Source organism: Lepisosteus platostomus, chromosome 2, assembly GCF_059453375.1.
Source record: "Lepisosteus platostomus isolate fLepPlt1 chromosome 2, fLepPlt1.hap1, whole genome shotgun sequence".
Taxonomy (NCBI): domain Eukaryota; kingdom Metazoa; phylum Chordata; class Actinopteri; order Semionotiformes; family Lepisosteidae; genus Lepisosteus; species Lepisosteus platostomus.
In genome coordinates this window covers 33,496,759-33,523,045 of record NC_142612.1, presented here as the reverse complement: position 1 = coordinate 33,523,045, position 26,287 = coordinate 33,496,759, and the positions used below count along the sequence as shown (strand labels likewise).

Genomic DNA, 26,287 nt, shown 5'->3' with positions numbered 1-26,287 from the left:
TTAACGTTCAGGATTATAGTGTTTGCTTTCAAACAAAACAAAAAGTGTCAGATAGAGCAAAGTGAAACCCCAAATTTTCTTTTCTGCTTAAAACCATTATGTTATGAAGCCATAAGAGCATTGATTCAGTTTGTTGCTGTACAACAGGAAACAAACAGAATACAACAGGAGGCGATAGCAGTCCAGCAGGAGGTCACTCAGGTCCTACCAGACAGATTAGCAGTTTAATTAATTCAGTGTTCGGGGGTTGGAGACGACAGAAAAGAACACCATACTCCCTATCCTGTGCGCGTACTACAGAAAATGACAACAAAGGATGGTGTTGAAACCTATCTTGTAGCGTTTGTGTAATTTAAATTACAATGTAGGACAAGGATCCTCCCAAAACATTATTTAATTCATTAGTGGAGACACATTGCAGCACCGGAGCTCACAAGGGAGGATGATAAGCTATGGCACCAGTACAAGCAATGCTGGGTTGAGACACAAAGGACGCCAGTGCCCACGTGCCCACGTTCTCCCTCAGGAAACAATATATCAACTTTAAAATCAGGTGACAAACAAATCTAGGACAAGTATGCAATTAACGTCAGGGAATAAAAAAAAAAATACAATGAAAATGTATCTGTCTCCCAGTAGGAGAGTGGGGCCACCCTCAAACCAATGGACTGCAGTGGCACTTATACTAAAGGCCCTGGTAGGACACACTGAGTTTATTGAGCAGAGTAACCTGAAAACAAGGTTGGTGGAATAGAAACACGGTTGGTAGGTTTGTTAACAACATAGCTATTCCCTGCAGATTCTGTGCTATGCAACCATCTAAGAGGGATCCTGTTCCAGGTAAATAATGTAGTTTAAAAAATCCTCCCAATTCAAAACCAGTGTTTCCCTTCTTCATGGTTACTGAAAGTGAAATCATTATGTTTGCAGCTGTTCCGTTTGCCTTAACTTACAAGGTGAGATGGCGTATCTAAGAAACCCAACTTGAAAAGGCTAAACTTTGCATGATACTGTATATCGTTAACAATGATAATTACACTAGTAACACAAAGTTAAAACCACACAAGACTGGAAGTTGGTTAGTTTCTGGTTGCACTGAACCCTATAAATATTCTGTGAGATCCAGTCCCTCCTACAAAGATTCAATGTGTACATTTTCACTTATTTAACAGTAATGAACAATTAACTGACATGAGGGAACATGTGCAGTATCATTGGGTAGCTCACCAATTAGTACAGCACCACCTTTTATGCCCACGGACATATTTTAAAAACTCACAAATTAACTACCTAACTAAGTTACAGTCTTTACTTGAGAATGGTGATATCCACCTATTAGGTTAAGACCTTGTTGCTGATAATGCCCAGCTGTTCTGTAAGGGACTTCATTGCTGATGATAATATCACGCTGTTTGGTTAGGACAATGAACTAACAACTGACAACCTTCTGTCTGTCAAATGCTTACTCTCAAGAGGTATAAGATCAAGACTGTGAATGTATATGGATTGCGCAGTGACACAAAGCTACTACTGTGTGATAATCTGGAGATTAATATACTTTACATTGTGCAACAAAGACTTGTGTTTTTGATAAAATGTTATCACATGTACAGATGCAGCCATTCAAAATGCGCGGGCGATACCGCATTATTTTGCGGCACGCTGTACGCAGTCTACCGCAAGCTACCGGTAAATACCGCGAGTTACCGTAAATTCTCCTATAATACGACAAGCAAAATAATAGTTTCCAGAATTTCCGCAAGGTGGAGCTAATAAAGCTCAACCTCTCATGTTTGAGCTGTGGCCATCAAAGTCTTTAACGAAGATATTACTAATAGTATTAATAATGAATGACCTTGGACAAGCTGTAAGTGTAAACTCAAAGTATTGCCCTGATCAACATTATTTTTTTCATTGACCGTCTTTGTAAAAGTAACACCACAGCATTTCGCAATCACGCATTTGTTTCCAATCATGCAAAGTACAGTAATTTTTGAGAATCGATTCACCATGCCTTTCACATGCTCATAAAAGAGATTGATTTAGGAACATAAACATATTACTGTATGAAAACTGTACTGTATACAGTATGTATATGTATATTTAATGTCTTAACTGTGCCCTTTTAAGTATTGAATATTCATATCTAATTTTACCACTGAAGGGAAATCTTAGTAGCTGAGCATAAAAAGAATAGGAGCATACTGCAACGCGTGTGAAGGCCATAAACGATATTAATTTTGGAACATAAACATACAGTATATGGCTGGTCTCGGTACTTTAAAGAAAACATACACGAAACATGGTTTCATTATGACCAGAATCGGTCTTGAGATATTTTTAACTTGATTTACAGTATTTGAGAGGTATGTCTTAACACCGATACTACAGTGCTTAAGTACTGCTCACGTATATGTTTCTAGGTTTATATTATGCATTTCATACGGTCAAATTACTTTTGAGCAACTAATAAGAAGCGCGAACCGGTATGCGTTTTAGTTTCGTTTTGTGCTGGGACCCGTGGATTGATTAGAGATATCAAGTACATACAAGTCATTTTTTAAATGTTGTAGTTCGTCTTGAAAAAATGTTACGAGTACATCATCTATCAACAATTACACAGGTTCTGTTTCCATATTGCGGATTTTGGTTACGTAATATTATTTTCTAGATTTCACGTTGTGAATATATGATTTGGGCAAACAGAGCCGCAAAGAAGTACATTATGGGTTGTTGTTTTTTTTGCAGTTTTATCTAGAACAAGCAATGCTTAAACCTTTGTCTGATTCTTGTGAAACTATCCACACGACAGTTACAGTACCTAGGAGTTGACTTCAGTGATGTCACTGATGGGATGTTTCTAAAAATCCATCCTCTGTAAAACGTCTTCTCTAGTTGTCCTGCATATGTATTCGCTAATGAAGCTGTGTGTTCTGAGCCTGGATCTCTACATTTCTGTATGAACCAGCTTAGAGGGCTAAAGACAGCTTGTGTTTAAATTGAGTGTAAGGCAATTTATGCTTCTAAAGTCATGGTCAGCATTTATTATTGTACTGTGCTGTAAACTTGTTCTGTGCCTAGTCACATTATTTTATAGTGGTTTTATAGCGTTATCAAATCCGGTGGCGCTGTGTGTTAGTTTCCTGACTCCCATGTCACATGGTCTGTGATTGAAACCTGTGAAACCGGTTTAATTCGTCACAGCCAGCACTCCCGTTGTAAAGTAGAAGCAGGCGAGATTTTCAGCGAAAGACACCTCCCCCTTCTTCAGGTGTGAGGGTCTTCTGCTCAGAATGAAACGCTAAAATGTAATGTAGGCTCTGAATGGGTTCAATTATGATTTGGGCTTGATTAAGGTCGCTGCCTTTCATCTAAAACCCTACTTGAATCCTTCTAAACTAAAAATCAGTGTTAGTGAGTTCTAAATAAAGAGGTATCCAGGTAACAGTGAAACGGGCGGACAGTCTGGGGAGATCGCCCATTTTCCATGTAAATAGTTCCCTGGTTCCGCACCCCTTGGTGTTTCTCTTGGTCTCTCTTGGGTCACCTGATCATTAGCTTGAAAGATTTCAGTGCTTTGTGTATATTCTAATGGTAGTGGGGGCAGGGTGTGTGGGAACAGGTTTGGTTGAAATTGCATTGGAGATCTATGTTCTTCACACCTGAAACATTTTCTCTGAAAGCATTTTCTTCGCAGTTTAACCGATCTTGTTACAGCATGTTACAGTTTACTATTATTAACCATATTAATTTTAAGTGCTTAATGTAAAATCTTGTAAAAATATATTTTAATTGTTCAAATATACATTAAGTCTGACTATCATATAATAAGTTAAATACAAAACTAAAGAAAAAATTGGGTTAAATATAATTCAAAATATTTTGCTAACAATGTTAACTGTTTATGAATAATAAAATGTATTAACTAAGGAGTAGGATGGCATAGTTGTTAGTATGTTTTTTGTTTTGTTTCTTTTTCATAAATACAACAGTAGTACCTGATGTCTCAGTGGCTTTCAAAATTAAATTATGCATGCAAACCTGTGAACTAGAAAGATAACTAAGATATCCATCCACTTATAATGGTGGCGAAGTGGTTAGCATTGCTATCTTGCAGCACTGGGGTCCTAGGTTCAATTCCTGCCATCCTGTGTGTGTGGGGTTTACATGTTCTCTCTGGGTTACATGGTTTTTCTCCATATGTGTGATATGACTCCCTCTCGCACTCCAAAACATACTGGTAAGTTAATTGGTTTATGGGAAAACTGGCCCTGGTGTGTGTGTGTTTGTGTCTGTCTGTCCTGTGATGGACTGGTGCTATGTCCAGGGTGTATTCTGCCTTGTGTCCGTTGCTTACTGGGATAGGCTCCAAATCCTCTGTACTGGATAAAGAGATTAGAAATGGAAGTAAAGGCACTGTGTGGATGGAACTATACACAGTGTTAGAAACCCACTATGAAATGGCAGCATCTCACTGAGAATAAAATATTTTATAGTGTTGGCTTAAGGAAACAGCCTTTCCACCTCTCTTGCACATCAGTATCCATACCTAGTTATTTAAACAAATTGCCTCTAATTATAAACATCTTAATATGCTGGCTCTGTGGATCCGCATCAGCTATGTTTGCCCATTCCTTCAATTCACGTGCATCCAACACACAGTTCAATGCCAGCAACTACACATAATCTAAAATACAATCCTTATTTCAGTATCTATGTAAACATATAGTCTGTTAACTTCATCATCTTCATCAAAAGTATGCCTAACCCCATTAGGAAGTGTTCTTGTTATAAGTGTATTCCTCAGCTTTCCCCAAATTATCTTCTTCTTGCCAACATCTCTAGTCTTTTATCCTGCAATAACTCAGCCAACACTTAAATCTCCAAAAGCTGCTTGTGTTAATTTCTTTAAATCACAAATATCATGTGTAAATACTGGCCATGTAATACTCTGCATTGTGGAATAATAGTTTATTTTAAAGGGAACTAGAGAAACTAAGAACTAGAGAAATCAAGTAAGGCTTTTTTACTAGAATTAATAAATGCACATCCTGTTCACTGGGGAAATTAAATCCACACTGAGCAATCTTCAATATGTTCAGAATATGACAGCAAGAATCCTATCAGGGATGCATTACACCTGTTTTCAAGTCCTTGCACTGGTTACCTATCAGATTTCGAGTCAACTTCAAAATCCTTATCCTTCTTATATACTGTCCTACAACTGTTATTATTGATCACCGAATTATTGTACTTGACATGACTTCATTCAGCCTTTCCTGAACGTCTATGACAGGCAGAGAGAGTGCTGTTTCTGGTGCGATCCTTTGCAGCTGACATTTCACTGTTTTAAATGAACAAGAAATTAGATTGCTCATAAATCACTTATTCTATATAAACACAGCGTAATTGCCCTCCGAAAATCCTCTTTTTCTTGTTCGTTTTAGAGACCTTGATCGAAACTGATTTTAGATGTCAGAAAGGATTTATTTTCTCTGTATTTCCTACATTGCTTTGTCGAGATTTTAACTTTATATCTAGGCTCAGATTTCAACTATAAATCGTACAGTAATTAATAGCAGTAAATACTGATGTTTTGCGCCCTCTTACCACAAAAATATATGTTTTGTAGTTGGGATTAACTTTATTTCATACGCGTAGCTACTCCGATTCGGACACCGAACAGTTAAAGATGGCGGCAAATCAGGCACCCAGAGAGGGGGGGGGGCGTCTTCTCGCCTCCATAACTAAAATGCCAAATAGGAGTGGCTTAAGCGACATACACAGTCGTGTAACTGACAGTTTGAGGTAGCCTATCGTGTAAATTTCGCTTTGTTGCTGATAGGTTAAGCTTTCGAAACTCTGCCCCAAAGTCATGTGACTGATTTTTCGCCCTGTTTTGTTGGTTAAACGCAATGATCACAAGCACCACCATGGTAACTGGGATGTGTAGTTTTTAATTCCGTTTGAATTATAACTGTACGTACTGTCTTCATATTTGGCCAGGGCTTTAAAGAGAAGGCGCGCCAAAAAATTTTGGTGCCGTCGTCTCCGCTTTAAAGGTACCCCCGTGCTGGAAGAATTTGACCTCGGAACGTTTGCCCAGCGTAGTTATAGTGGACATAAAAACAAGAGTTCGCTGGCATTATATCCTAGAAGACACAGACCGGCGCCAGACCGGTAAATGCTTGATGAACTAGGGATTGGACAGTTTCCAAGTGCTTGTACAATCGATGGAAATGTTCAAATAAATGTGCAAAAGAAATAAACAAAATAATCATTTATTTCTTTATCATATTGGCTAGCTAATGTCCTCTCTTTGCTAGTTAGTGGCTGTGTTTCTGCGTTGGGTAGCAACGGGTGACTGTTCTCAGGCGGAAGATGTACTGTAAACAGCTTAATTTTCGTGTTAAATAATTTTTAAAAATTAAAATTCATTCTATACAGCAATCACATATTTGGGTACCGTTTCATAAAACTTTCATGCTTAAAATGTTTAGGGAGAAATGGAAGACTGGTGTGTATTTTTTCTTTAAACTATCAAGACCAGCCATACACAGTACAGTTTATGTACATACAGTAATGTTTATGTTCTTAAATTAATATCGTTTATGACCTTCAGATGCGTTATGCTCCTCTTCTTTTTATGCTCAGCTACTAAAATTTCCCTTTAGTGGTAAAATGCCATATAAATATTCAAAACTAAGCGGATTGAAATGTGCACAGTAAAGACATTAAATGATTAAATCTTTTCACTACCAACCAATGCACCACGAGTGCCCCTATCGGTCATTTTGGCCAGCCAATCACTTGCCCTGCGGTGCCCTACGGTGCCCTGCGGGTTGGTTACTGTACCGCGGGTTTTTACCGCTCATTTTGAATGGCTGCATCTGTATAAAGTCATGTAATTATGTAGAATACACATAATAGTATATGTCGTGCTGTTTAGTTAGATTATTCTCATAACAAAAGTTCTCATTTGGTTCAAAGGAAAACACTTATTATAAGAATAATTCTTGACATTGCAGTAGTGAAAGCAGAAAAGTTTTCATCATTCTGTTACAGTCTCATACAGTACATTTTGTTTTCTTCTGCTAATTGTCAGATTTGCAGCACAATTACTCTAGTCTTCCGCAGATCTGTGTCTTTTAGCTTTGGAAGACCAAAGAAAACAGCCCACTTTTCCAACTTAGTACAGACCATTGAAGAATCATTTTTTAAGATTTATGATTTTTGTCCATGTTTGAATTCAAATGATGTTTTAGGCTCACGGTTCTTATGTGTTCAAAAAAATATTTGATATAGATATAAAATCATTTTATTCTTAATATTACACAGACTAAAACTGAATTAAACTAAAAACATTTATATATTTTATATAACTAGAGTATATTAACATCATGCTGTTTGGTTAGGATCTGAATGTCATTAAATGTCTAGCCAGTGTTAAATTCATTGACAAAATGTATGACAAAAATGTTTGTGAACAAACTGTTTTTTATTTTAGTAAATGATGATGAAATGCTGCCAAAAATTAAACACAATGCTGATAACAACCAACTGTTCAGTTAGGACCTCGTTACTGATGGTGTCTTCCAGGTGTACTGTTAGGAGCTTGTAACTAATAGTGTTATCCAGCTGTTAGGTTAGCACCTCATCACTGATGGTGATGTCCAGCTGTTCAGGAACACCAGCATACATCCTGAGCAAGAATCCAAGGGTGCATAAGTCCCCTGGTAGTATTCAAATTTTTCTATGTTACGATGATGATTCGTTGTTCCACTAATAACAATATTACATTAATTTCATGTATATCCAGCAAGCCTTTCTGAAACAAGTACTGTATGTTGTGCTCACCTGTGATCTGAAGAAGACCTCTTAGTGTTAATGTAACTCTTTAAAATCATAGCGAACATCTCCTGATACTTGTCAATGATCTCATGGTGTGTAATACCAGGACGATCTACAAGTAAAAGTCAAACAAAAAATTCAGAACCTCACAAATATCACAAAGAAGAAAGTTGCTAAGTAAACATGATCTCCTGTTTAAAGTAAAAATTCCACATGCACCCATGTCACAGGTGGAAATCAGAATTTTGAACATTCAGAACATAAAACCACATTTTTGAATCAGACACTTCAAGAAACAACTTTTTTATATTCTTGGATCTTTAGACTGCTAGAACCCAGCTAATGAAGATGGGGTGACTAGAATCCTTTCATTTTGTAACCTTTCTTATTTATTAATCTTCGTTAACATTACAATAACATTAAAACATTAAATGTTCAAAAAATTAAAATATTAAATATTAAAGTGTTCACTTGGTGTTTCACACAGTACCTGGGGAGAAGAGGGAGATGGCCTGCATAAGCACGTACTCTACATCGTGGAGCTTTAGGCTGCGCAGGGTGTAGTGGAACTTCTGCAGGGGGTCCAAGAGGTGTTGCTGGAACCCAGCTGGAGAAGGACAAGAACGAGTGACATCAACACCAACCAGAAACAGACAAAACCATAAGGCAGGAGGAGGAGAGGCAAGGACTTAGAGGGAAAATGGACCTCACCAAAAGAACAGAGATAACTATGTTCATGTTATTTGATGCTTAATAGGGAAACATTAACACATGCATTTAATCTAGAACATTTCATTGTGTATGTAGATATGTAAATATGCATATATTATCATAATTAATCACCTAAAAATCTTTCCAGGCAAGGAATTTAGAAGGTTTGCACAATGAAATTCTGATTCATCAGTCTTGCATAATTACTAATAAATAAGGCTAAAGATGTTTGCACGAGGACCTTGCACTGCAAACAGACTGTATGCTACACATACAGTACATGGGGAGTACACAAAAGACATGCTATCAATCTGATGGCAGAGTGGCCTCAGAAGACAGACACTGCACAAAGTGCAGCTGCCAAAACAAAGGTGATCGAATCTGAAAAATAAGTTAAGGAAACATTGTATTTGTTTTGTTGAGAAGCGAGCTGATGACTCAAAAGGAAGAAGGCAAACCAGCAGCAATAAGTAATGACCGTTATGGTCAACATATTGTGGCAAATTGGCCCGAAACCAAGTTGTCTGAGAGGGCAGCAAAAGCGAATATGCAGAAGGCAGGTTTTCAGCTTCACAAAGTGTTTATTGCCCCTTTACTTACAGAGAAAGGTGCTAGATAAGGTAAAGAGACTGCAGGTAGAGAGAAAGGGAGAGCACAGCTTCCCATAGCTTTCCATGCAGTGCAATGAGGAAGAAAGCTAAGGGAGCCGCCCTTAAATAGGATCCTGGGGAGGTAGAGGGCAGCTGCAGCTCAAGATCATGGGGCAATGGCACAGTCCATAACTCCAGGGAGGAGCAGAACGCTACAGTATTATCAGGGAGCCGGACACACAGAAGTGAGGAAAAACAGCTTGTGCAGTGCAGAAAAGACGTGACAGGAGGTGGACAGCACCATGCCTTAACATGAAAGAAGGGTGGTGTCACAGAAGAGATGGGACTGACTGGTGTGCCGGATACACTGACTTCCTGTAGGAGTACTACTTCTCTCTGCTCCCCCTTACTCCTCTTGAGGAAATGGCTATCAAGCTCCACACTGTTCTTAAGCACTTAAATATTGCTACAGCCTAAGGTGACTAAGAAGTGTCTCTTGGATTTTATATAACATTTATTATTTTTATTATTATTGCTTACACTTATATATCGCTTTTCTGGACACTCCACTCAAAGTGCTTTACAGGTAATGGGGACTCACCTCCACCACCACCAATGTGCAGCATCCATTTGTTACACTTGGCAGAGTAAACACTTTTAGCTTCAAAGCAGGGAGGATGTTTGCTGACGTCTTCAGCAAAAACAATTGTAAAGTTTACATTATGCCAGTGTCACAGTACACGACTTTTCCTAGGATTTTCAGTCGTAGCCTTCATTTACATAATCATAAGAAAAGCACAGCAAGTTCTAGAGAGTCGCAGCACACATCTGTTACCGTTCATTATGTAGTGTGGCAGCAATCTGGGGTTTTCTGGGTGACCAGAATGTTAGGCCTCTGAAATGCCTTGTTTGTAAATACTGTACATAGTGTAACTTGTGTGTTGTTTGTTTTGTTGTGTGTAGCGTAGTTTGTATCTTGTCATTGTAATAAACACTTGCTTAACCAACTGTGCCTGGATTATTACTCTTCTCAACAAAACTGTGCCAAAGAACAAAGAATTCATGTGCTTCTAATTATACCAACGTTCTTATATTGTAAAGAAATCACTTTCAGGTTTGGGGTTATTTTACTCCAAAGAGAGAGATAAAAAAGAATACTGAAATGGATGCACGTGGAATGGATGAAACACAAATGTTTTTCTAAATACTACAGAAACACATAATGAAATAAACCAACTGAAAAACAATAATGGTAAACCATTAATGAAATTAGCCTTTAATGAAAGGCTAATGTTCAATGTATCAAATTTATATTTTAATGAAATATCCAAGGAAGGAACAGACAATGTGTTTTAGACAGAATGCAAAGCTCAGTATTAAACAGTATTAAAATAGCAAGTCCTAGAAGCACTTAAGATAAAGATCCTGGGCCTGGTGATAACCTACCAATTAAACAAGATTATAAGGAAACAAGAAATGCTTCTAATAGACCATTAACAAGACTCAGTAAGTCAAAACAGTAATACCAAATGTCTAGATGTTCTGTACAGTCCATAGATAAAAAGGGAGAACAAATCATCTATTTAATAATAGACCAATAAGGCTTATTTCTATTAGCATCTACAGTAGCAGCCAAACAAGCTAATTGGGCCAAATGGCCTATTCACATTTTTAACCTTTCTGATGTTTGTATGTGTCCTCTGTGTTTGCATCACTAATAAATTTGTCTCCTGGTGAGACAGGCATGTCACAGCCCATGACACATTATCCCATCAGAAAAATAAATACTTTTCTTGGAAAGAACAGTGTTTTCCTTGCAGACCCTTATACTGCATGAGCCCTATTCCTGCTTAACATAACTGAGGGGAGCAAAAGTGCAGTTGACTCCAATTTAGTTCAAATCCGGACATTATCTGATGAAATCATGAAAGTCATGATGACAAAAATGTCAGAATGCCATGCATCCTTCACATTAAAGATGGCTGAGATAAAATAATTACTTTTCTTTTCTTGTTTAAACATCACCAATGCAAGTGTGGGCAATGAGAATGAGAAATAAATTCTAATTACTAAGGGATTCCCCTCTGGGAAAGCCACAGAAATAGAACAGTGCTTTTGTAAAAGGAGAACAAAGCAGAGAAATTGCACTTAGTCTACTCTCCAACTAGCAAAAAGGCAGTGTTAAAGGCCAATCATTTTAAACGATAGGCAGAACCTAGATAATCTGCAAGACATTGTTCATATTTCTGGAAGACATTTTAGATGACAATTTTTACTTGCATTAAAACACTGTTGTTCATTTTTAGTGATTTTAAAAATGTTATTCGTCAGTTAGATAAGATTTTTGTTTTGCACAGAGAGTTAGTATTCAGAAAGCGTAGTGAGATTACTTATTTCAATATTTTCATTTTAAAGAAATGTAACAAAAAACAGTTATACTACTGCTCATTATAAATGATTTTTTTAATGTTAATGATAGCTGAGTAACAGAAGTATAATAGAAACACCAAACTATACAATGAACTAAGGCAATTACACTTTTCCTTTTATGAAAAAATGAAAATATAAAACAAGGCCAGCAAAAATACCTCTTATTATATTATCATCTTCAGCAATTATTTAAAAAAAATCCAGGCTAATATTTATCTCAATGTTCAAAGCTTAAGTTTTGTGCAGGTTGCTTGGCAGCAGTGATATCACCAGGCAGGAATGGCCTAGAGCTGAACCATTAGACACTAATTGGCTGATTTACCTGAAAGAAATAAGGTATTTAAAGGAGGATCAGGAATCATATCTTACTGAAAACTGATGTCAACCTCCCTGGTCAGTTTTCTCCTGAGCCAAAGAATTGTAGTCCCTTTTACATACTTAATAACCTGAATTATAAAAAAGATCAAGTCACAGTAACTCATCTGAATTTACAATAACTATACACATTGGATGCAAAAAAGGCCAGGGATTTCAAGTGTGCAGTTCGTACCCAAAAAGTTAACTCCCAAGAGTTCCAACAAGAATTGAAATACAGTATGCCTCAAAACACCATACAATTTTATCAAATTGGCGCATCTGCTTTCCCTTCATTTTTGTTTTTACCACAAAAAAAACAATGAAGCAAAAGAATACTCTGGAGAACAACGTTGCCACTTTTTCTGATTTGTCAGTTTACTAGGATAATTTTTCCTTTCTCTTCATTGTTAATAAAATAACTAAGACACACCATGTTCTCTTTAAGAACTGTTTTCTGACAGAACAACAACAGTAAAACGTGTGGCATTAGCTCATTAAATGACAATGAAAACAGTACAATGAAAATGAGAAGCCCTTCTTTCAGTTTAAAATGGTACTCCTTCCTGGCTTCTGTTAGTAGTCCCTGTTAATGTGCTGAGGCAAAGAAGCTTCACATACTGTACCATGACTAAACAACACATTTTAAAGAACAAGTAGCACTGTTGTATGACTCTTCCCACATTGTTTTAAGTGTTAATTAACATTTCTGTCACTTTTTTCTCTTGAAAATTGTTTTCAAGACACATGGCTGTCTGTTCGGTGTCATTTTCTTTCAACTGTCCTTCAACAGCCCTCTGCAACAACAGCTAAAAAATGTGAAGTTGTTGGGTCTGTTATTGTTGTGGCCCATATTTCTGTAATGAGGATCATGTAAAAAAAGTAGCAGTAAAGCAAAAGCACTGGCAATATTTTTCTTCTGGTTAAATGGGAGGGCAGAGGGCATGAGAGCAGACATTTTAAAACTAAGGCACACAGAATTTAGTCGGTAAGAAAAGGGTGTTAACTGTAAAACTAAAAATTATAGCCCTTGTCATTGAACAGCAGTAGCAACACATTTCATTTTTCAGGAGCCCCAATATCTGTTCTTCAAAGCACACACGCCTCTCCCCAGTTCAATATTGACAGGATACTGTCACAGACCTAACCAAACACTACAGTGTCCTGTGGGCACAGACTCCAACCGATTTCCAACTAACTTACCATGGGCTGCATCATCCATGTGGTAGGTGAGGGGGCCACATTCCCAGGTCCCTTTCTTATCATTGAAAAGCATGTTAAAACGGATCTGGCAAATTTCGAACGTGGCTCCTTTCAGCAAAGAAATCTGGTCTTCAATCATGAGTCCCCTTTGAACACCAAATTAAAAGCATGACTAAACACACTTGTGCTGTAATAAAGTAATAAAGTAATAAATGAGAAATAAATGGGTCACAGCTCTACAGCTGTAATCACACAACATTCAGTCCTTTAACAAGAGAACATCAGTTGCAATCAGAATTTTTATAGATACTCACTTAAAAAAGCTGAGAACTTTGGCAAAATTAATTATCTGCTGGATCATGTAGGTGGACAGGTCAGCTATATGAGGTAGCATGGAGAAGACAGTGGGTTTGCTCCTGTATTGCGTTTGGTCTTCCTTGTCTCCTAAACACGGGCAACTGAGTTGGTTAAGGGAGGTGGTCACTCCCTTGTCCTGGGACTCATCTTTGGGGCTGCTCAGAGGTGTGGAGCTGCATATGTGCTCTGATTTGCGATTCATGGGCTGCAACAAAGGAGACAAGCAAGTTAAGTGACCTGTAATCTGCCTTTTAAAGGGTTTGTATGTATTTTGTTTGTATTTTTTTCATGTAAAACCCATTCTCAATATGAGCTTCCAGTCTTGTTTATAAAGTTCTTTACTGTTACAAACAACAGTTATTTATTAAGAATAAGTTATTTAATATTGAATAAGAATGACTTGGCTAACATACACATTTATTATGTGTAAAGACCCCACACTGATATAGGGATTGGTATTTCATTATAATTGAAAATCAAAAATCAATTCAGTAAGCAACAGAAAGACCATTGTATCATTCTTCACCATGGTATAAAAGGATATTGGTGTTCTAGAATCTGTCTAGAGAAGAGCAAACAGATACATTCTGGGGTTAAAAGGAATGTTCTACACTGACAGCTAAAGAAACTAAACCCCTTTTTGCTCTGAACAGTTATTACTTGCCATGATTCAAGTATTCAAAACCCTAAAGCCTTTTTTACCCATAGAGTTCAAGAAACAGTTGGACAAGATTCTTGGATCAAGTAACTTCTAACTACCAAGTGAGGCAGATAGGCTGTTGATGAAACTATTCAGGACATTCTACAAGTATCTTACCTCACAATACAGCTTGAAATGACAAGAGGAAAGCTAAGTAAACAATTAGTATGAATAGTTATACAATAGACTAATATTCGATATTACAAAAGACATCTGTTAAAGTCTTCCAAAGTTAGAGGCCAGTCCCCAAACACAGTGCAAAGCCTTATTGTTGGAGTTTTTCAAAGTTACACAATTTTAAGATTAATACATAAATAGATCAGTTAATTACAATATCACATGGATCTTCTGACAGTTGACTAGAAAGATTAAATGTTAATTTTTAAAGCACTTCATGGATTCCTGATAGTGGAAAGTCTATCAAAACAATAAATGTGCAGATTTGATTAAGTTAGCCTCCATAGGATTTAAATCCTGGATTCTGTAATTCAGAATATAACCATCCACAGAATGTTAAAGACAATAGTTATGTGAATTGTCCTGGCTCATTGTTCCTCCTTTCAGTTAACAGCTTATATGACACAGATGAGATATTTTAATATGAGGCTAACATAATGGATGTGCAGTAGTATTTTCTTGTGTTCAGAATGTGCTCAGAATACATAAAGAACAGAGGCATAACCCTCAGAAACTCTGATGCTCCAGGCATGGAAATGGAATGTACGGTCTTCTTTAAAGAAGTCAACGGCAGCCTTGTTAACTTTTTTCCCAATTTTAATGTGATGTGATCTCATGACTGCTCCTGAAAGATCTTTTCAAGGCTTACATTCTCTCAATAAAAAGCTCACGTTAAGGACAGCTATGCGACATCCTTCTAAACAGCTGTATTTGCTCCATGAGGTACTTTGAGAATGAACACTAACACTCTTACTGTTCTCCTCTGCAGCATCAGTATAATTTTTAATTTCCTTCTTAACAGTTTGGCTGTCGTACCCGGAATGCCTTGCTGCCTGAGAAGCTGAGGTCAAAATGATCTTTCTGGGCCTGCAGCAGCTCACAAATGATGCTCTCCTGCTCCAGGGTCAGGGTAGGCTCCTCAGCTGTGCACAGCTGTGTCTCTTTGCGAATTTCTCTCTTCTTCTTGATCAGAGCCCGTCGCTGTTCCACTGCTGCATCAGACATGATTACTAGGAAACACAAATCAGCACAAGGGACAGGGTCAGAGTGTTATATCGCTTGTTTTCAGTCCTATTCAGTCAATTTTGGTAGTACAGTGTGGTGGACAAATCTCTGGAGTCAAAACTGGTGTGTTGTGTGTTCGAATACACACTGGACTCTGCCTTTGTAACTTGCGAAAGGTACTGTACCGCAATAATTGGTTAGATTGCTGCTGTCCACCCAGTATCACTGGGGACCAGCGTTTGCTATAGGTTTGCTCAGCAATGGACTGACGTCTCATCCAAGGGAGTTAGCCTGATTGCTTCATGCCATGGAAACCATGACCATGAATTTGGAGATACAGTACCTGCCATAGAAAAATCAAATACAGGGTATATACTGTAGATGATGTGTAGATGAAACAATTTTTTTGCTGATGATTTCAGAAGAATACATCATGCTAGCAAGACAGTATATAATTTAGAAAAGGGCATTGTGTTGACTTAACTGCTTTGTGATGTGATGACAATTATGATCATTTCAGATTCTTCCTAGACAATTTTTAATAATTCTAATAATTAGTTACACTTATATGGCACTTTTCTGGACACTCCACTCAAAGCACTTTACAAGTAATGGGGATCCCCCCCACCAATGTTCAACACCCACCTGGATGACGCGGCGGCAGCCATAGTGCGACAGAACGCTCATCACACATCAGCGATCAGTGGGGAGGAGAACAGAGTTATGAAGCCAATTCATAGATGGCAATTATTTCAAGGCCATGATTGTTAAGGGCCAATGGAAAATGTTGTCCAGGACACTAGGGTAATCATGTCAGTCACTGAAATTCAACCAGGAAACAAGACACGTAGAACAAAATGGAGGTGTTTTTGTAATAAGACAATAAAAAAAAAAATCCAACATAAGACGGCAAACTACCAAGCCGTATCACTGAAAAGACTTACACTCCTTGCGCATTCCAGCCTCCAGGCAGATCCGGAGGCGACAGGCTTGGCACTGTCGACGGTTATTCTTGGTGATGACGCAGGAGTTCTGGAAGGGGCAGCTGAACTTAGTACGACGCTTCATGGCACGTCTGGTGAGAAGCAACGTGGGACAAAATTGATACAGAATCAGTAGAGAATCAGGTTGGCCTGCTTGAGGCACAGAGCAGTATCATCTCACCATCAGCCGCATCAAAGTCCAGAAGACTGTGGCCCAAATGGTATAATACCTGGGGCGCAGAAGTCTAGGGGATTTGGGAGCAATGAACAATTTAAACATAGAATGTCCTCCCAATATACCTCAAAAGTCATCAGGACAGATGGAGAAATGCCACACTATTGTATACAGTATACGCTTGGTCAGTATGTGTTTTTTGTTTCTTGTGTAGGTGTAACAACCCTCCACATGTCAAAACACTCAAAACTTAAATTAAAACAAAGTAGCAAACACTGGACTACTGCCCGTCACCGGCAATAAAGTGTTAACATTTCTATTCATTTTGCTTCTGTTCTTTCAAGTGTGTAGATTTTTCACTTGCTTGTACTGTTACAGTTGTTCTTCTATATGAGCTATTCAAAAACTTCAAATTTGTCATAATTTGTTTGTGAATTGAAATGTTAATTAGTTACATATTTTAATCCTGGACTGTTATTGTGTCTTGAATTGAAGAAACCAAATGTAATGTTTTTACTGTACATATATTACATTTTGCAATCCATTAAACAGCTGCAGGGGGTGTGAGGCCTCTAAAAAAGAACCCCTGGTCTAAGAGATCAACACAAAAAACAAAAAGCAGAAATACAGCACTTCATTCAGCAATAATAAATAACAAGGACTAGTTACATAGAAGGAGAACAGTGAAATTCAAGAAAAATTTAAGACTTGGAATTTCTTTATTCACTTCAGATGGCAAGGAATGTGTTGCGGGTCAGTATTAGAAAGGATTGTAATAGCAGGGACTTGCTATTAGAGGGTGTCAAAGGCCTCTGATATTTATATATAGACATATAAGGTGGTACAGTACTGTATACCGAAGAAGGCTTCACAGCCGAAATGTTGCATTTTCTCTCTTCTCTTTTCAGCATGGAATAAACCTATTACTTGTTCCATTACTGTACACCCTCACTTTACAGGACTAAAAGGGTGGAAGGGATGTCCTGTATTGTCTGCTGTCCATTAAATTACCAATGTGATATTTCAAGTAAAAAAAAAAACACACTCGTCCATGCATTCATTTTCTAATAACTTCTTCCACTTCAGCTTCAAAGAAGCAACAGCTGGAAGGTAGAGTACACCCTGGACAGGATGCCTATAAAACACATTCATATATGAACATATATATACTGTATATTGTATATACAGTATGCATACTGAATATGTATATATGTGACTGTACTGTATTCAAAAATAATACAGTATACTGATATGGTTATTGGGAAGTGTCATAATATTGAGGTGTCATAATCTAAGGGACAATAGTTAATACCTGGCTAATGTCAACATTTCCAGTGGGGGGGTTGAGCTTCAAAGTAAGGAGATGTTTACTGAGATGTACATAGGTGTCTGAGATTCACTGATCAAAGCAATTGTAACATTTACCTTGGTCTACCTTAGTTAATTAAGTTCTGGGCAAATCATTAAACATTATCAACAGGCTAGGAACACAGTTTTATGTTGTACAAGCAGGTACAGAGACAGAAGAAAGGAGAAAAAGGGAGACATAAGAGAGAAAGGAAGTTAATACAGAAAACAAGAGGTCCTTGTCCAGATCACCCATAAAAAACAGACTGGAGGTAAATATGTGAACTTTGTAAGAGAGCTTGTCATTCTTTGGTTTTTAAGAAACTGATTTCCTGTATAGACAAGCCCTTGGTTAAAATGGCATCTCCTGGTAAGTGGATGCATTTCTAGAATAGGGTGGTTCCCACTCATTTTGTAGCATCCGGGTTTATATAGAAAGATTTAACTCTAACTTGTTTTCTGTTCAGTTTAGACGGCAGATTTATTTATTTTGTTAGCCTAAGAATTAAATATTAGGTATAAGTCTGAGTTTTCTCCGATTCGTCAGAGTGTAGACCTTTGGAACACTTTGTTTGTAAATAATAATTGTATGTTGAATGTTTATGTTGTATGTTTTTTATGGTGTGTATTGCCATTATTAATAAATAATTGTTTAACAAAGTGTGCCTGAATTATTACTTTCATCAAAACTGTGCCACAGAACAAAGAATTAATGTGCTTCTAAGTATACCAGCTGCTCAGGTACATTTTTGGCAAAATCTTTATAATTTGGTGGTTAAGATAATTTAATTTACTTATTGATTAATCCGTTCAGTTATTTTCTGACACTCCCTATTTTTGTAACCCCTATTTGTAACAATACTGTATTGTAAAAATAATGTACTGTATTGATGACAGGCCAGTCTCATTGGTATTATACAGTTGGGATAATACAGTAAAATGCCTTCATCTTGGATTAGTTCATTCAGAACCACTCTGTCTCTTCAGTGGGTGGACTCACAGCATAAACTAAAATTATTTTATTCACTATACTATTGTAGGGGTTTTGTAAATTTACTTGCAGGATATTTAGTTGTAACAGTAAATTGCGTAAGTTTACTTTGGCTATTAGGAATTAACTGGCAGAACAACTAGGAGTTTTCACAGGGATTTACACATGAAAGACATTTATTGATACATTAAACCAATATATACATAAAAGCATTCAAAATATAATACAAAAAAGATACAAAAAAACAAGGATCTTACAGTTCGTATACAGCTGGTTACGCTACCTAATCAGTTCCATTCACGTAATCAACATTCAGGCACTCCTGTACTACTACTTCAATTAGTTGAATTGATGTTAACCCATTAACATAATTTTATTCTCGAGAGGGTAAATACTGAATTATACTCATCCACAACTGGGGATTCGTAATTCTCGCACAGAAGGGTGGGGGAACAGATGACTGGGTCTGTCCAATCCATGCTCTGCTGGCTCAGTGCCTCTCCAGTTCTTAAGCAGCTTACAGAAGGATCCTGCTATACTGTACTGTACCTTTCCCTGACAGTCAGCTCTCTCAAGTTTGTGCTGAACTGGGACAAAGTCTGTGCACTGAGTGGTGACTGCTCAGTCAAATCAAAACCAAATCAAAGTTTATTTATCAAATGCACAACAATACAGTGTGCAGCAGTAAGTAATTGCTGGCAATGAAATGTGTTTTCTGCAGGCTCACAAAATCACAAGAATCACAAAATCACAAAAATCACAAAATTAAGGTTACGAAAATGAGGTTACATAATAATAGATGTAATAGAAATTGAATACAACTCAATATAAATAGAGCTGTTATGTGTCCATGGTGTATGCAATATATACAAGTAATGCAGTATGCTGAATACAATGAACACTGTATGTCCATGTAACCATTACAGGTGATTTGCTAAAGGAGCTGTAGGTTGGCTATTTAGCAGTCTTATTGCCTGGAGGTAGAAGCTGTTCCGTAATCTGTTGGACTTGGACTGAATGCTTTGGTATTGTTTACCAGACGGTAGGAGGGAAAAGAGTTTGTGACTGGGATGTCTGGGGTCTATGAGAATGGACCTGGCCTTCTTCAGACATCTAGCTGAGTAGATATCCTGGATGTTTGGTAGCTCAGAGCCGGTAATGAGCTGCACTGACTTCACCACCCTCTGCAGTACTTTGCGATCCCGGGCTGGGGATCCAAGGCAGTGATTCAACCAGTCAGGAAGCTCTCAATAGTGCACCTGTAGAAGTTGGCTTGGATATGTGATGGCATGCCAAACGTCTTTAGCCCATGGAGAAAGAATAGGCGCTGCCGTGCTGTTTTGACCATGGTGTTGGTGTTGTGGTTCCAGGTTAAGTCCCCTGAGATGTTAACTCCCAGGAACTTACAACTGCTGACCCTCTCCACTGCAGTCCCATTGATGTAGATAGGTGTGTGATCTCCTCCCTGGTGTTTCCTATAGTCCACAATCATCTCCTTAGTCTTACTGATGTTCAGAGAGATGTTGTTCTCCTGGCACCATGCTGCCAGGGTTTCAACCTCCTCCCTGTAAGCACACTCTTCACCATCTGTGATCAGGCCGATGACTGTTGTATCATCCGCAAACATGATGATGGAGTTTGAGTTATGCCTGGCAACACAATCATGGGTAAATAAGGTGTAGAGGACAGGGCTAAGCACACAGCCTTGGGGGGCTCCAGTGTTTAGAGTTGGGTAGAGGATATGTTGGTGCCCACCCTCACCACCTGCGGACGTTCCGTCAAGAAGTCCAGGATCCAATTACAGAGGGAGGTGTTCAGTCACTGGTCCTGGAGCTTGATGACAAGCTTTGAGGGCACTATGGTATTAAATGCTGAGCTGTAATCAACAAACAGCATTCTCACATATGTTCCTTTCTTATCCAGTTATGAGAGGGCAGTATGGAGGGCAGAAGCAATAGGATCTTCTGTCGACCTGTTCTGGCGATACGCAAATTGCAGTGGGTCTAGGGTAGTAAGGAGATGATGTATGCTTTGACCAACTGCTCGAAGCACTTAATGATAACTGATGTGAGTGCAACAGGGCAGTAGTCATTCAGGCAGCTGACACTGGGGGAATGAAACTGAGTCGAGGGAAAGTCATACAAAAAGGGGAGAAACAGATGTGCTTATGTCCCTCTGCCAGTCATTCAGGCGCCAGCTGTGGATATCCGTCTTAAAGGAATATCGATAATGGATCTGGACTGTCCTGGGAAAGACTATTATCCAAAAGATAAGCTCCTCTCCCTCACTTGCTCACATACAAAGACCATGAGGTTATCCTGTGGCTGAGACCTCCTTCACTACATTCCTGTGAGAGGTGACAGAGCACACAAAGCACACAAAGATTGTTAGAAATACTTAATATCACTTAACTATTAAAATAATAGACCTTCACCCTACACCATGATGTTACAAAACTCCCAAAGCCACCTGTCACTACATTTGAAATTCAATTTAATGTTTGGGCAATGTGGTTTACACTGAAGAGTGTTCCTATACTAACAACTTTAAAACAGCATTATCAAGTAATCTCACCTGAAGAAGGCTTCACAGCCAAAACGCTGCATTTTCTCTCTTCTCTTTTCAGCATGGAATAAACCTATTGTTCATTATCAAGTAATATTTCATGACTCACTTTCATATGTTTTCTTGAACCAAGACTGTTTGCTAGTTATGTGTTCTACATCCTATTTCAGATTAAATGGTAGCAATTTGAAGAGAACTGACTGTCAGCGTGAGGCTATAGTAGAATCCTTCTCTCTATTCCCGATACCTCGAGCTGCCTAAAGACTAGAGTGGTATCGAGGTAGCAGAACACCAATTGGACAGCTGATGAATCCAGTCAGCTCTTCCCCCATCCTTCTGCACAGGAGTTATGTTTGTGGATAAGTATAATTCAATATTCACCATTACTGCTCTTGAGAATTCATTGCTGTCTTGTATCTTATTTCCTGATGAGCTCCTGAATGTCAATCATGTAAATTATACTGATTAGTGAGTTAGTGTAACCAATACTAAATGAATTATCTTTGCTTTTATGCATCTCTTTTTAATATACTCTCTATAGCTTGATAATTTTCATGTGACGAGCTGCCGTCTGTATCCAGACAGACTCATGTACTCATCCAGAATGCTTTCATGTACACATTGTGTTGTGAATCCTTGTAAACTCAAGTAATGTACTGTTACAACTAAACATTGTGTCAGTAAATTCACACAAAATCCCTACAAAATTCTCATCACAGTAAACATACATACAGTAGTTGCAAGATGATGAATTGTGCACATAAACGGGGAGGCAAAGACTAGGAATACCCCCTTTGACAGATTCTGTTAACGTGAATCCATTAAAGCAAGGGTTTACTGAAGGTAATGGATTAGAATACATTTCTAATTGAAAAAATGACTTCAGTACTGTTTCTCCATGGTGACTGGGATTTGAAAAAAGAAAAACACAAAAAAATTTTATTCTCCAAGCTGCTGCTCTGTTGTGTGGTAACAAACTGTATTATCGTTGTCCACAACATTTTCTATGAACCTTATTTTAATTTCTATTGCAGTTTAGCTGAGCCTTTGTCTTTGCTTTGTCTGAGTGTACAATGAATACTGTAACAGTTTATGGCATCATCAGTTCTTGGTGCTGCAATTAAAACAAAATCAAATTACAACATATGGGTAAAAACATCTGCATGACTAATAAGCATTAACTAATATAACTAATATGCCAAAACTGAAATTCAGCTGGTTGCAAAGTTACAGGGCATGCACCAGAAAACACTTTTATTTCCATGTTTTAAACTCAATCCTCATGTCACTGTGGTAGTATATTGTACAATTATTTTCTGTTAGCTTGATCTGTGCAAGATTAAGAGCATCTAATCATCTTCCTCATTCTTGAGAGTTGTTCATTGTAATCCTCCCTCTGATAGGACAGCACCTGTCTTTAAACTTAAGAGTTTTCTTCGATATATCCATATTCATCTAGCTAACTGTGTTCAGGACATAACAGGTCTTAGTGAAGCCAGAGGTTTGTTGGCACTGAACTCTGCCAGTGAAGATTCAGGTTACCATGTATTACCACCTACTGCAGGTCGGATGCCTAGCAACATGCAGCATTGTAAGAGGCAGTTAATTTACTGTACTTTCATTGCCCAATACAAGAGCAAGGATCTTGGAGGCAAATCTGCTTTCAGAGGATGTATTCATGTCATCTTTAGCTCTTCAGTTCTGGTGTGGGCGTCATGGTAGCGAAATAAGTTGAACAGTAATTGATGTACTGTGAAGGGAGCCATGGAAGACTGCAGAAAACATTAATGACAAAAGTCAAAAGAAACTAATTATTAAGAGCTGCATTGGCTGCAGCATTTGCGGAACTGTTGGTTGGTCATAACTAATTATTAATAATATAATAACTCACTGAGATTATCTGTTTCTCTCTAACAGGCAGTACAAAAGGTGGGCTTATAATTCTATTTGGTGCTTCTTTTCAGTGATATCCATTCCATGAACATTTCAATCATGCATATACAGTAGTAAAGGAATGCCACTGGGGACCATAAAGGTCTTTGCTAGCCCTGCTTGCAAGCAGAAAAAAAACATAACACAATAAATCAGAGACAATAATTTTGTCCATATACTGTACTAAAATGATAATGACTATTTCATGATTGGACAAAATGTCTTATTGCATCATTCACACAGGATTCAGCAGCTGTTTTTTTCACTATGAGGGATACAAGTTAAACATAACCATTTCCAATCCTCTGCCAAGTGGCCCCAACATACTGTAGGCTTGAGACAGACTCATATCACTCCAAATACACAAATTCTGAATTTACTCATTCAGTTCTACAAAGAACAATGGCAGATCGACTGATGACTTTTAAAACCAAACTCAAGTTTTACATGGAGGTTTTACTCAAGAGTGTGTGTGAAGTTTTAGACATTTTCTAAAAGCAGGACTTGGACTCTGAAGACACAGGGCAAACTTTGTGCTATTTATCAAATACTGGTGAGATGTTTCAAATGGCACAATTTGTTGACTGTTTTGGCATAAAAAAAGAAAGAAAATGAAAAATTACTTCTCCAGCTGAATTGTGGGGGAACTTTAAGAAGGCCAAACCACACCTAATGTGCAGTTAGGTTGCTGGTGAATGGATACTGTGAGTCTCCTAGGTGAGGCTGCGGGTCTCCTCCTGTGTGCAAAGCATTTTGGAATCCTATGTGATGAAAAGTGCTATGTAAATATAAGGAGGTGTTATTATTAGCAATCATTAATATTGTACAATTGTGTTTACATAAAAGACACAGGACAAAATGCTGCCTGCCATTTGTGTCTAATTTGCCTGTTCACAAGCTTTTCTTATTGGTGACTGGCTTTGAGCATCATGATTGAATCCTGTGGTCGGCAGAGGAATCCTACTCTGCTGGGCCCCTGAGCAAGGCACTTAACCCCAACTGCTCCAGGGGCACTGTATAAACGGCTGACCATGTGCTCTGACCCCAAGCTTCTCTCTCCCTGTCTGTGTGTCTCATGGAGAGCAAGCTGGGGTATGCAAAAAGACAAATTCCTAATACAAGAAACTGTATATGGCCAATAAAGTGATCTTATCTTATTTATTTTGTAGCCTGCTGCTGAGAGACATGCGCACACTCTCTTTGTGCAAGTGCTGCTCATTTTAATGTGACAGGGCTTTGGAACTTTCACCACAGGAAAGCAAATAAGGTTCCTACTGAAGAGAAACACCTGGAGTATCACTGGGGTATCAGGAAGGAGGGGGGTTGCACTCACCGAAAGAAGCCCTTGCACCCTTCGCAGGTCATGGCATTGAAATGGTAGCCAGTGGCCTTGTCTCCACACACTCTGCACACTTTGGGCTCTCCACTGTCGTCGTCGTCATCTTCTTCCTCCTGCTCCTCTGCCAGGCTGCAGTCGCAGCTCTGTCCTGCATCTTCCTGCTCTCCCTTCTCTGGTGTGTCCTCACTGGTTTGACTCATGGTGCCTGTTAGGAAGAGACAAACATACCCCAAAACACTCTTCAGACATTCACAAACAGGCTGATGGATGCCAGTTTAACAACTGTATATTGGAGAAAAATTGCTTTTTTACAGTCTGTAAAGAGACATTGTAGCAGCATGCACAGTCTGCAAAGGAACAAGTAAAGGTTAATTCCATGCTGAAAAGAGAAGAAAAAAAGCACTACGTTGCGGAGCCCTCTTCGGGTGAACCAGAAATAACCTTTTGAAACTTATGATTTCCTTATTTCTATTGTCTTCCCTCAAACTAAGCAGGTTAAAGTCAAATCAAAATTTTCTCTTCTCTTCTCCGTGACGTACCTTTTTAGTCTTATCTTCCATTCAAACTGCAGGTTATGTTGCTTTATATTATACATCCTAATAAAGGCTTTTTCTGCTGAAATACTGTAGTAGAAAAGCTTATAATAAATTATGAAAGTATGCCTCCTGCTCATTTTCTTGTTTTTGATACATTAACAACAATGCTGTGGACAATTCCATCGGTTAAACAAATGCAACAGCATCGTGCCCATTAAATCTCCTTTTTCACTACACATGAGTAAAAAAGATCACAGTCATGAAGTGGTCATGCACACACACCGTAACGAAAGAAGTCAGCTGCCTGCTTATCCTCTCAAATTCTGTTATTGACTCTAAATTAGTATGGCTGTCAGCAGGAGTAAAAGCTCCAAGTAACTATTCAAAAAAGACTAAGGACTCTTCCCAGAAGTCACTGCACACTTCTCCAATAATACAGAATTGACATACTGTAGCAACCCTCGCAACATACACAAGCAAACATCGGCAGCTTTTAATCTGAGATTAATGAGGCAACAGATCTTGTTTGAAAAGAGACCTAAACAATAGCCAAAAAAGCAAAAACAGTAAAGGTGCCACTTTACATAGCATTCCACTCTTAAGAAGCAAATTCTAGGAGTCAAAAAGCCAAATTCTTAACAGAGATAGTTGAAAATAGTATTGTAATAGTAAAAGTATAAATTCATATTTTAACAAACAAAATACAGATAGCTAGGGAGAATTTAAATGACTGATAACCCACCTAATAATTTGTAGCCCTGCATTGTAACATCTCTTCTCAACAGCTACATGAGGGTCCTTCCATTTATTATCAAACACTTGCAGAGGGGACATGAGGAGGGGCAGGGTTTTTTACGTTGCCATGGTATCTCGAAAAACAAGGCCTATGCCATCATAATTTTCTTTCAGTGATGTTAAAAGCCCCATAACACGCAAATGTTACCAAGGACATGCTTTTATATCACTATGCAAATACAAATTTGAATGATTCTAAACACTTGATAGTCACCATATTTAGCCCAGCTAAATTACAAAGAAATA

The 26,287-nt window shown here is 38.1% G+C and overlaps 1 protein-coding gene across 7 annotated transcripts in view; it reads right to left on the bottom strand.

The window, feature by feature from the left end:
- nr1i2 (nuclear receptor subfamily 1, group I, member 2) overlaps window positions 1–26,287 on the bottom strand; it is a 76,190-nt gene that overhangs the window by 9,210 nt on the left and 40,693 nt on the right. For 6 of the 7 annotated variants that reach the window (XM_088606526.1, XM_088606484.1, XM_088606532.1 and 3 more), the window contains 7 exons: window positions 24,705–24,915; window positions 16,323–16,453; window positions 15,190–15,383; window positions 13,454–13,701; window positions 13,140–13,285; window positions 8,342–8,458; window positions 7,858–7,963 (listed from right to left, as the gene is read on the bottom strand). In XM_088606526.1, coding sequence (XP_088462652.1) covers window positions 7,858–7,963; window positions 8,342–8,458; window positions 13,140–13,285; window positions 13,454–13,701; window positions 15,190–15,383; window positions 16,323–16,453; window positions 24,705–24,910 — 1,148 coding nt within the window. In that variant the 5' untranslated portion in view covers window positions 24,911–24,915. Of the gene's footprint in view, window positions 1–7,857; window positions 7,964–8,341; window positions 8,459–13,139; window positions 13,286–13,453; window positions 13,702–15,189; window positions 15,384–16,322; window positions 16,454–24,704; window positions 24,916–25,988; window positions 26,119–26,287 lie in introns of those variants that run through there. The other variant, XM_088606493.1, reaches the window with a different exon arrangement.